The following is a 12,705-nucleotide window of genomic DNA, read 5'->3' as shown; positions in this document are numbered from 1 at the left end:
AATCAAGTCCAAAGCCTTGCGTCACGTTGAGGCTGTAACTGTGTTGCTACTAGGGAAAGAATGTGGTTGTTGCTGGGGAGAAATATTTTATTGCTGCAGTTCCAATTTTGTAAGTTGGCAGAAGCTAATTTAATTGAAACTCTTGTGTGCAACAAGTAAAGACGCAGTTCATGCGTAGAAATTCAAATGTAGGAAACTTTTTTCTTCACCTAATGCAAATCTTTTCCTCAGGTTTTTTTTACCAAGCACTCTTTTCCATCAGAAGGGTGCTGCAAAAGTGATTACAATCTCCTATTTGAGCTATTCTTATCATGTTAATAGTATTTACATTACTTCATTCATTAAAAAGCAGGAACAATTTTTTTCAAATGGGCAATTAAGGAGTGGCAACTCTCTCAGCAGGTTAATGTTAGAAGTTTAAACTAAGTATGTTTTAAGTTGTCAGTTGTCACTTCAATTTGTTCACTTCGATTTATTTAATTTTTTTATTTTTTATTCTCTCGGAATTACCTTTTCAGTGCGCACTTCTAATTCCTTCTATTTCACTTAATATTAAAATGCTATATATGTGGTGTTAACTTGTGGAGTCACGGTGGGTTACAATAATGGCTAATCACATCAGATCCTCTCACCCCCTTTAAAAAGCAGCAGACAGTTTCATGGGCCTGTGGACGAGTCCAGGCCATATTCTCTGAGAGGAGACTGTAGGTGCAGTCACAAGTCGCAAATGATAATATACAATACCCCAAATAAACATTCAAGGGCAGTGGTGTGTGTCCCTTTTTGAGTTTAATGGATTTATTTTTGCATTGGCTACTAAAATGTTGTGTTTGTGCAAAGGATTTTATTAACTTACTATAAAGGTTGCCTGCAGTCACTCCTATCTGAATACATTTTACATGTACTCAATAAGAAAAAAACAATAGTCTGGCTGCTTACGTGATTGCATGTAAGAGGAGTAAATATCCTTGAATAATACTATTTCTACAAAAAAAAATTATTTTGACTGACAATAGAATTGTTTACACATTTTAAAGTTAGAGTATGCTTACATCTTTACCTAGCTTCTATGCTTTACTATACCATACTATTTTATTTAATCTATGAACCATGTAGATTAGCTCACCAGACATGTGTATACCTACTTTCTTGGTTTTGTGTTGCAAATATTCATGCTGTTTGAGCTTGACAGATAATACGCAACTTTAAGACCTAAGACTTGTCAGGTAGTTTTTGTTTACATGGTAAGAATGACCTATAAGTGTAAACTATTCTAATACAGCAGTAGTGAGCAGTAAGGCATGTTCTCTGTCACCACAAAGCAAACGCGCAATTTCATTTAAATCTCATCTGCAGAATTGCGCCAATCACTACTCAAGCCGTAACATTTGGACAATGATAGAAATCCCCTGTTTGCTCTCTTGCTTCTTCTCACTGTGCCTTGTCCACCCTTCCTCCTGTCCTCCCCTTCCCATTCCCGGTCTCTCCATCTTCCATTCTTCTTTCCCCTCTCCCATCTTAGTCCATCTGTGCTGTCACTTAGATCAATCAGGCTGATTGATCACGGCCTAATTGACTATTATTGAGGTTAATTTTACTCTTAACACTCTTGCATGAACACACATACATGCACAGAACCCTGCTATCACAGCCACAGACAACACATCACACACACAGACACACACTTTCCACGGCAAACCTCGGACCCATCCATCTGCCTTCTGCACCACTTCTGACAGGCTACAGATGACTTACACATGCAAATCTCCACCTTGCCTGACCCTGTGCTGTGTACACCCTCTAATTATACCCAACACATGCACACAAATAAGATTACTGTGTGTGTGTGTGTGTGTGTGTGTGTGTGTGTGTGTGTGTGTGTGTGTGTGTGTGTGTGTGTGTGTGTGTGTGTGTGTGTGTGTGTGTTTGTGTGAAATGAATAACTCCTTGATGAAGGTGAAAGGTAATTGTCATGCAGATATGTTACCGTTGGGTTGCATGTTGAAAAGGTTTTGCTCTCAGTAGTGATGGTAGTTTTGATCGATGGTCCAATGAATTGACTTATATGCTTTTGGGGGTCTGGTGGAAACTTGGTAATTAAGAAAAGCTTGCATTATTAAGAGTTAATAAATTGCACCCTTAAATCCTAATCTCAAGAGAAAAAAGTTTGTATGTGGCGCCCACACGTCCCTTCACTTTTTCTTGTTCAGTTAAATATGTCAATGAACCGTCTTGATATTATTGACTAATGTATGTGTTTTTCCTACAGGTGTGGGCAGTGAATACGGCCGGCCGTTCTGCCAGTGTGTGGGCCAGTGGGAGAACAGGACCTGCCCCACCTGAGGGTTTAGGCCCGCCTGTCTTCCTGAGTGTTTCAGCGACCTCAGCAGTAGTGGATATCCATCCTCCAGCCCAACCCAATGGGATTGTTAGCCTTTACAGAGTGTTCTCTCGGAACCACAACAACCACACTCTGGTAGGTTTAACAATGTGCTTGATTATAACTTGTCCTCAGTTTGGAGGTTGTATTCCTGTACATTTTCCCTTTCCTACAACAATAATAATCCTCACCCACTCTTCATTCACTCCTTCCATTTTGACTTCTTCCTACTGACCCACTTGTTATGTGTCTCTATATGACTTAACTCTTGTCTCCAACCCCATACTTTCCCCTTCCTGTAGCTTTCAGAGGGAACATCCCATCAGCAGACACTCCATGGTTTACTTCCTTACACCCAGTACTGGGTAGGAGTAGAGGCCTGCACCTGTTATCAGGTATTAGTATTGATATATCTTCATACTTAACAGCTACTTTATCATTAGAGTGACATCACAGTTTCAGTCTGGTTCCTATCTGGTATTATTCTTCAAACATACTTGTAGGTGACACCACTGTTTAAAAAAAACACAAACAAAATGATTTAGTTCAACTTAAGAGGTTTGACCTTTTTTATAGCTACAGACAGATTTTTAATTTTCTTGTCCGGATAACATCACTGATGTGGAGACACTTTGCATCAAATTGTTGTCATTAGCTGTTTCATACTGTAGTTTCCATGTCTAAGTAAGCAACTGTAAGTATTATTTAAGTATTTTAACACAAGAAAACAGATTTCCACTTGACTAATATTGTCAATAATAAGGTTATATTTACTACAACCTGACTGCTGGCCATAAATCATTGTATATTTTTACCTTAAAATTCTTGTTTTTCCACTGGGTGTTACTTTTTTTTAAACTGCACAAAAAAACATGAACTCAGTGTTTAAAAATGGTGTATGCATTTTTTCTATCTAAATTTCTGCCATGATCCTGCTGAAATGCTACAAATCTTTGACGTCTCTGTTGTGAACATTTGACAGTGCTGTAGCCAGGGTCAAGTGATTGAACTCCACACCCTGGCGGCCCCCCCAGCCCAGCAGCCCCCTCCGCGCCCTGTCACCCTGACCTCCCGCTCTGTTCAGCTGGAGTGGGACGAGCCTCTGGCACCCAACGGAGTCATCGAGAGGTGAAAAGAACAACATAAAAAAGTGCACTTTGTTTCTGTGTGTTCTCCACAGACAAACGATGTGCACTCAGATTTACTTTAAAGGGAGACAAGAGAACTTATTCCATAATCTCACACTCTTTATCTCTGTTTGCAGCTGTGAGCTACATCTCAGATCACCTTGCCCGCAGCCTCCCCAGCCTGTGCCCCTCCATTGCGTCGAAGGACCAACAGAAATCTGTTTTTTTGGCAAAAGGCTGAGCTACAATGTGACAGGTCATCCATGCTTATTACAAGATGCTCTGACACACATTACAATGTAAAAAAAGAAGAAAAAAGGAGAAGTAAAACACTGCTCAGTAAAACAACACTGAAATATCATTGATGAAAAAATACAACAAATAATTACAGAAAAAGGGAACAATGACAACAGTGGAAATGGATAGGAACTGGCACAGTGTGTTGGTTATGGATCTCTGTTATACTGTGACTTAAACAACTGAACTAATCTGTGCAGGTCTCCAACCCTACTCCACCTATCAGCTGAGAGCCTCCTGCTTCAACAACATGGGCAGCACTGCCTCCAACTGGACCACTGTCACCACACTCAGCGAAGGTAAAAAATGTGTCCAATCCCAGCAATTCAGAAACAGAAAATATTTCCAAAGTTTCAGTTGTCTTTAAGGGTGTATTCACACATGCCGTGTTAGTTCGGTTGAAACGAACTCAGATGCACTTTCGCCTTCGGTGCGCATCTTTCAGACATGTGTGAATACAGCAATCGCACTCGGGGGCGGACCAAACAAATGCTCCGAGACCCAGCTGAAGAGGTGGTCTCGGTGCGTTTCCAAACGCACTCTTTGTGGTGTGAATTTGATCCGACCCAATTGCAGGAAGCACTGTGGTTTTATTTTTTAATAAATCGCCGTCAGCTTCACATTATGGGAAAGTGTTGTTGTCGCCATTGTCGTTAGGAAGATTAGTTGTGGTTTGACTAGAAGCCCAGAGCGAATATATTACATTTGATAGACAGGACGCGTAAACATGCTGATGTGTTCAGCGATCAGATGAAGGAGGGGGAGCGTCTCCTGCACAGTGACAACAGGTTCACGCTGCGCTTTGCATGAAGTGCGTGTTTTTATTTTGCTTCCCATGTTACGGGACCGTCAATACTATCCCCGTGTCAGTTTGGTGCTGAGCCGCGCCGAACTCACACCCAGCTGACACACGGCTAAATCAGCTGTGTGTCAACTTGAGCCTATTCCTCGCGAGCCGCGCGTCCAGCAGCCACACATTGACACAGGCCTACATATTATAACCATATGAAACAACCATAATTTTATGTTTTTTTTTAAATTTATAGGCTAGATGTAGGCCTATCTATCTATCTATCCATCTATCTATCTATCTATCTATCTATCTATCTATCTATCTATCTATCTATCTATCTATCTATCTATCTATCTATCTATCTATCTATCTATCTATCTATCTATCTATCTATCTATCTATCTATCTATCTATCTATCTACTATCTCTCTCTCTCTCTATCTATCTATCTATCTATCTATCTATCTATCTATCTATCTATCTATCTATTTATTTATTATTTTTAATCCCATATCGTATCAGTTATATATTTTGCAGTTTTCACTTCGTGCTTCCTGCTTCGCTCCACCCCAGAATGTCTGTCCAATGAATGAATGACAACAGATCACGTGTGGTTTTACTTCTTAAAGCTGGTTCACTTGCAAAAGGGGCAATATGAAAGTGGACCACACCAAACAAAAAAAATCTAAACTCTATTTGGTCTGGACCAAAGCTAGCGGACATTCCCAGTGTGAATACACCCTTAATCTTTCTCTCTCTCTCTCTCTCTCTCTCTCTCTCTCTCTCTCTCTCTCTCTCTCTCTCTCTCTCTCCAGCCCCCCAGTACATGTCTCCTTTCACAGTGGATGGTAACCTGACAGTTATTTGGCTGGACTGGGCGACGTCTTTCTCCCTAAACGGGCACCTGAAGGAGTACAGTGTGACTGAGAGCCAGCTGAGGGTCTACACTGGCTTCTACAGCTATCTACATGTTCCACGCACCTCACAGAAAAGTGAGAACACAAACACACACACACTTAGAAATTCAAATAGATAAATAAACACTTTTTGGAAGGAATGTCTACCCCTTCTGGACACACAATACTGAAGCTGCAATTAGTGAAATACACACAAAGGCAGGCAGCGTACTCCAAACAACAACAACAACATAAGTGGTATAGTCTAACTTTGTTTTAACAGGATTGGTTAACATATACCAGTCCTTCAGCATACAATTACTGTTAAAGGATAACATAGTGTTTAAATTAATTAGCTTTGGCTGACTGGTGCACATAAGTATAATGGGCAATAAGCTACTGACATCATGAACATATATCATAATGAAGTGTTTTCTAAAGTTGAGTCAAATTTAATTATTTAATGCATGAGAACTGATGTGATTGGCTGTCAAGGCTGGTAATCATGACGAGCCATGTGTTTGATTGAGGGGATGTGCGGAGCGGGTGTTTCAGAGAATTGGGGGTCGCCATGACAGAATGTGCTGTAGTTGTGACTTGAGAGAGTTTGAGTGTTTACAGGCGTGTAGGTGTGTAAAGAGGATGTTTCCTTTCAATTAGAGCTTTTTGTTTCCAAACAGGAAGTATCTTTGCACAAATGCATCTCAAGCAATCTTCTTTTCATTTTGAGGTTAAAAGCAGCCTCACAAGTCAACCTTCCATTACAATATAATTTCATTCTAATCTGAGGTGTTTTCTTTTTCCCACCGTCTTTCCCTGTGCTCCTCTCAGCTCTGTCATTCCAGGTGACATGCACAACGAACAGTGGCAGTGCCAGTACTCCCACTATCAGATATAGCCCTGCCACAGGCCTAGGTAACACACACACACACACACACACACACACACACACACACACACACACACACACACACACACACACACACACACACACACACACACACACACACACTCACACTCACACTCACACTCAACAAAAAAAAATTCAGTGACTCAGGAGTGTCTGTTTGTTTATTTGTCTCACTACATCTTCCTCATTTCAATTCAGCAAAACTTTATTGGCATGATGTTTTGATAACAAGTGGCGGAGTAAGATAACATTAAAACCAAAGACCACAAAGTACATGGAATTATAATTATATCTGAGTTGGTATCTTATCTATTCCTCTCTCTCTCTCTCTCTCTCTCTCTCTCTCTCTCTCTCTCTCTCTCTCTCTCTCTCTCTCTCTCTCTCTCTCTCTTTCTGCAGACCCTCTGGAGCCTGAGGACATTGGTAAACAGGGCATCAGCATGTCATCAACACCGGTTTACTCTGAGCTCTGGTTCATCTTGTTGTTATCCCTGCTGGGTCTTTTTCTGCTAGCCATACTGCTGGGCCTTGTGCTACAAAGGTATTCATATGTAATACTCAACATGATAGAAGGATTAAGGCCTGAACACAATAGAATAGAATTTCTGCTCACCAAGTACTCTGCACTTGTTAATATGAAACTGCACTAAAACATCAAACTGAGGGGCGCCCTTAGCTCAGTTGGTAGGACGTCCCCCACATGGGCCTCGGCCAGCAGCGGACCCGGGTTCGATTCCAGCCCGCGGTCGTTCTCTGCATGTCACTCCCCTCTCTGCCCCATTTCAACTCTGTCTCTACACTATCAATAAAGCATAAAAATGCAAAAAAAATATCTTAAAAAAAATAAAAAACATCAAACAAGCATAACTTAAACAGATCTCTACAAAACGCAACACACTCAATGTAAAAGAACAGGCGATTTTATCTGAATAAGAACAAGAGCAAAACGGTGTGTATATATTGTTTTTCTTTCTAGAGCCCTGAGGAAGAATCCATCAGCCAGAGAGCGCCCTCCGCTGGTCATGCTTCAGAAGACAAGGAAGGCTGGGGGAGAGATGTACATGGTGAGGGAAGCAGACAAAATATGGCACTTGAAATGAAAAAAACAGTGACAAGGTGGTTGAAAGATGGAGAGAGAGGGGGGGGGGGGTACAGATGGGTTTACAAAATGCTCAAAGCAGAATAAAGGTTAGGCAGAAGATGAGGGGACGTAAAATGGAAGATGGGAAGCAAATGTGAGTTTTGTTTGATTGCATGAATTCACTTGGTAACTGAATTAAAACTCTTATTTTCTCTGGATTGTACACATTTTAGAAAAAACCTGTCTTTGCCACAGCGGCTGTGTCTTAATCTTTGTTCCACCAAAGGGGGCTGAAACAACAACTGTCACTTAAAAGCTGTTACAAGCAGGATGTAATACTTTATGACTTTGCATCTCAGTAAAAAAGAAAGAAATGGAACTGAGTCTGCTTCATGCTAAAACCTCAAACAAATCACAACTTGATTTTTGATTTTTCTTTAATCTTTCATCTTGAGGTAGACTGTCAGCATCCAATCCAGTTAACATCCAGTGTAACATTTGAATGAGAACCTTTAATCTGATATGTCGAAGTTTGATCCAAGCAGAGACATTATTCCTCTTTATCTCTCAAATCCCCCATTACCAATAACACTGCTACTCCACCCTCATCCACTGGTTCATTCATTGATAATTCACTTAGTTGTTGTGTCCATGTTGTCTTGATACTCCTGTATTTTATTCAATGGTGTTTGAAAAATGTATTTAATTTCCCTCTTTTTGAGTCTTTCATGCTTTTTCTTTTCTATTTATTTATCTGTCTTTTCTGGCTCCCTTCCTGTGTATACTACTTCTCTGTCTCTCCTCTCTCTCTCTCTCTCTCTCTCTCTCTCTCTCTCTCTCTCTCTCTCTCTCTCTCTCTCTCTCTCTCTCTCTCTCTCTCTCTCTCTCTCTCTCTCTCTCTCTCTCTCTCTCTCTCTACCCATCTCTCAGAGGTCCTGTCCTGAGTTGTGCTCCAAACATCACCCCAGTTCTGTGCTTCTCCCTGACCGTCCCACAGTAAGACTCATTTCCATATTTACTGTCAAAACCCTAAATGTTTATCTTATTGTCCCCATACAGTTTGACACTGTAGCAGACTGTGTTGAGATCACCAACGTAATGCTTAAAAGCTACACTGTGTACACTGAGGTACGGGATTGAGAATTTGAGTGGGTGCCTTTCTACGCATGTGATGTTTGTTTGTGTATGCATGCTTTTAATGTGTGTGTTTGTGTGGATGTAATAAGATGAATATAACAAGACAGTTATTGGTTCATCTGGGTTTTTCAAGGTAAGACATGTTGGTTTGTCCCTCCATATTTAACCTTTATATGTGCAACAAATACAATTTTATATATCCGTATGACATAGCATCAAGCATAAACATCTGCCACTGAAAACTGTGTTGTACTTTTTTTTATTCTTTGACTTTTTTTATGGTTCAAGCTAAATTGGTTTCACGTGTGTCTGCTGTGTTTTTGCTGAATCTTCTACAACCAAAAAAAAAACAGCCCCAAAGAGCCAATCCTTGCTGAGTAGTGCCCCCTGTTGACGGTTGATATTATAACAATAAAATGATATGTATTTTAACTTACTAAAAATTATAATATTTCTGGGTTAGTAGATGTTTAACAAATCAGTTCAAACATGTAAAACACATTGTTTTCAATACTACCATCTGACTAAGAAAATCCTTTTCAGGGTCTGACAGACACAAAGATAGTGGGCAGCAGCTCACGGTTCAGCCCCATGACTGTGCTGCGGGTTCCCATCCAGACAGACCTCAGCCAGGCTTACTCCCAGCATTCCCTGCACCGCAGTGTCAGTCAGCTGATTGACAGGAAGTCACTCATGCTGGAAGAAGGAAGTTGGGAGAACCCACTAGCACAAGATTCTGGACTGGTGAGGACGGAATTTAAATTAGCATGTTAAAATGACATTTTAAATTAATTTAGCACAATCTCAGAGGACAAAGTGTAGGAAACTGACTTCATTCTGCACACAAACATTGGCATCACAACATACCTTATATCCCTCCACAGAGTATCACGTGTCACCTTTGCTTTCTGATGTGTTCTCTTTCAGTATGTGGAGGAAGATGAGTTTGTGGACGCCATCAAGGCCTTAAATTCTGGGAAAAAAGAGCACACCATGTTCAATGACACTCATCTTTAAGACACAATCCCAATGTCTAATCAGGTATCACAATGATGATAGGTATGTCGCAATTCAGACTTACAGTGAAACATTCATACCTGGTATTGGGCCTAACAGGACGGGTATTAATTAAATATTTGTTAATATTGTTCATCCATTGTGAATAAGTTGACCAAGATGACCAATAATCACTTTTCAAAGTGTACTGGGACAGTGTTAATTATGTATTATTGATCAGATCCAAAGACCTGAGGGGCAGGGAATAGGAATGGCCTGTGGGAGCTAATAGTGTTTTACATGAGTAGAGGCAGGGATTCGACATCCATGAATACAGTACAGATAAGGACCCAGTCAGCTGGGATTAGTGTAGGTTGTGAGTTTAAAAAAAGGCTACAAATTGAATATGTCCATATCTGGATTTTAAGTGTAGAGTAGGTTATATATGAAAAACCCTGCTGAGATTAAGAACAAGAGAAGTTCTTCATGACTATCAGCAAAACGTTTTTTTTTATTTTAATTCACTCTGCTTGCCAATTGTTAATAGTTTAGTAATTTTATTTATGCAGAAAGAAAGATCCGCTATAAACGGTTTACTTGTCACTATTCAGAATCAAACCAGTCTGGAAATCAATGAATGTCGAAAGGTTTTAGTCAGTCCAAACGGACACATGGCCTTGGTGTTAGTTTTATGACAAAAAGAATGCCAACAGTTTTTTTATGTGTTAATGTGGCTGTGAATCACATATGTGCCGTCTGATTGTTGTGATAATGTGTCGTAACTTGAAAGTCCAATCTGAGATTTTTACTGTACCAGTTGTAGACATTTGTTTACTGCAGTTTAAATAGATACAAAAAAAAACTGGACCTAATGGAATCCTTCTTTGTTGTAGTAAAACTAAATGTCTGTTTTTAGACTCTGTGCAAGTTTAAGACTCTCTGCAATGTCCTGTTTGGCTGCTACAGCAGGAATGAAAGATTGATTTTATTTGGATTCCACTGATTTGGCCTTTTCATTTTTTTAAGCTAAACATGGTAGAAATGGCATTTCTTTGAACAAAATGTTGATGTTTCTGTGTGATGATGATGGGTTTTGTGTACAAAATTGAGGCCTACTGTGTTGTTATGAACCTTTTTCCTTTTTATCTTTTTTTTTACACTGTCAGTATTATTTATGGTTGTAAAAAGTTTTATTTATAGATGATTCATTGATATTTTTTGTGTTTTCTGGGAAATTATAAATAATGGTCAAAAAAGCATTTTCTATTTGTGTTTTTACTTAAATTCATTTGAAGCATATTTGAAATATGAACACATCAAGTTTTAAACCATTTACAGTGGTTCACAAAGCAACAGCTGTGTCATTATAGATACAGACATTCCTTTTGCATTATCGTTGTCCAAGAATCCCTCCATACTGTACATCTATCTGATACCTTTGTAGTATATCTTTCAAACTTGAGTGTAAGTTTCATATCCTAAAAATAATTCTTTTTTTATGCAACATTTATTTTCCACTTTTCATTCTTATAGCACAACAATTAAGAGCCGCGCTCCTGTGAAAAAACAGATCTGAGCCAAAGTCAGCTTTTAACAGTTTAATGTTATTTAACTCCATCGTGAGATGAGGAGATGTCAGTATTTCAAAGCATGTTCAAACCATGAACTTCAACAATACACTCGGACATTAAAGACATGAAAAGATGTCACTTGTGAAACAGGAATAGTTGTTCCATGATGAGGTTAATATTGTGCCTCGATTTTAAATATTAGTTTTAACTTGTACAAATACAATTATGAACAGATATTAGTTTGCACATACAGTTGAATAATTTGCATGCTATTCGTGTGTGTGTGTGTGCGTGTGTGTGCGTGCGTACAGGAGAGACAAACACACTTGCGGACACAACTGAGATACTTGTTCCTCACATAGACTTGGACTGGTCGTGGTGATTAAGCTGAAGTGCAAACGTCATTTTAGGAATTATTTTCTGCTGAGTTAGTTCAGAGACGTATTCACCACACACAAACACAGAGGGCCTGTAATTTAGTTTTGCTCCTGCGTCCCTTAAGGGAACATCAAGCTCAAGTCTGAAATTAACAAACTGGCAGCAACAACTGTGCCCTCGCTCAAGGACACCAGTCTGACAAGGGCACTTCTAAAACATTCACAGCCACATTCACAGCTTTTGTCAGCCACGGAGGGAGGGAGAGCTTGTGAAAAGAGAGCTTGTCGAGTGATTGTAAGGGACAGTATGGCTCTGAGCTACACACACACAAACACACACAGGCTTTTATTAAACTCATAAATCACAATGAGGACAGAAGGCGTCTCAGAGAGGAGACTGTCTGAATGGGAAGGTTGGTGAAAGTAAAGCGCTTGGGAGACACACACACTCACACACACACACACACCTTTTGACGCTGAAACAAAACAAAAAATCCTCACTTTGGCAGGCTATCCACACAAACCATGCGCTAAAAACTCAGCAGACACTGGCAGCATTTGTTTCAGCCTGTTTTCCCCTTTTACTGAGTCTTTAGATGTGAAACTACTGATATCACTTGAGGTGCTTGAAACTCATTAACATTGAGCACTGATAGTTTGTTTGTATTACTATTTTCAAAGTCATTTTCACATTTAAGATCCAAAATAATTGATGAAAGGTTTTCAGTAACTCTTAACCTTTTGTTGTTGGTCTGTATACAAGTCACAACAATTCAACTGCATTTCATCAATGTCAATTTACCTCTTAATCTTCAGAGAGTTCAAGAAGGGGAACGCAGACCCACTGTTTTAGTGAACGCAGGTGTAGTTTAAAATGCATAAAAACAGTGGCTCTGAAAGTTCAACGTCAACATAATATTCATCATGGCTCAGCACTGTAGGACAAAGATATGGAGGGGAAAAAAACACATTTTCCTTTTAGCTCACTAACATCTGGCTGGAACATAGTGTAAACATAGCCAGAGAGGAACTGAGGGACGACAGGTAATGACAGACAGACAGATAGGTGCTGAAATACACTTGAGACTTAATATTTTTTATATATATAGAAAATAAACACTAGCAAGTTACTCTAATATT

General features: G+C 39.6%; 1 protein-coding gene across 1 annotated transcript in view; it reads left to right on the top strand.

Moving 5' to 3' along the window:
- ush2a (Usher syndrome 2A (autosomal recessive, mild)) overlaps window positions 1-9,638 on the top strand; it is a gene marked incomplete at both ends in the record, with an annotated part of 196,702 nt that extends 187,064 nt beyond the window's left edge. The window contains 12 exons of the mRNA XM_080028654.1: window positions 2,270-2,476; window positions 2,683-2,775; window positions 3,363-3,508; window positions 3,645-3,763; window positions 4,005-4,103; window positions 5,413-5,589; window positions 6,325-6,408; window positions 6,803-6,944; window positions 7,380-7,467; window positions 8,544-8,612; window positions 9,165-9,365; window positions 9,549-9,638. Coding sequence (XP_079884780.1) covers window positions 2,270-2,476; window positions 2,683-2,775; window positions 3,363-3,508; window positions 3,645-3,763; window positions 4,005-4,103; window positions 5,413-5,589; window positions 6,325-6,408; window positions 6,803-6,944; window positions 7,380-7,467; window positions 8,544-8,612; window positions 9,165-9,365; window positions 9,549-9,638 — 1,515 coding nt within the window. The remainder of the gene's footprint in view (window positions 1-2,269; window positions 2,477-2,682; window positions 2,776-3,362; window positions 3,509-3,644; window positions 3,764-4,004; window positions 4,104-5,412; window positions 5,590-6,324; window positions 6,409-6,802; window positions 6,945-7,379; window positions 7,468-8,543; window positions 8,613-9,164; window positions 9,366-9,548) is intronic.
- Between the last annotated feature and the right edge of the window lie 3,067 nt (window positions 9,639-12,705).

This window comes from Ammodytes marinus (assembly GCF_949987685.1).
Source record: "Ammodytes marinus genome assembly, chromosome: 1".
Lineage (NCBI taxonomy): Eukaryota > Metazoa > Chordata > Actinopteri > Uranoscopiformes > Ammodytidae > Ammodytes > Ammodytes marinus.
The sequence above is the reverse complement of the archived record's forward strand: the minus strand, read 5'-3'. Positions and strand labels throughout refer to the sequence as shown.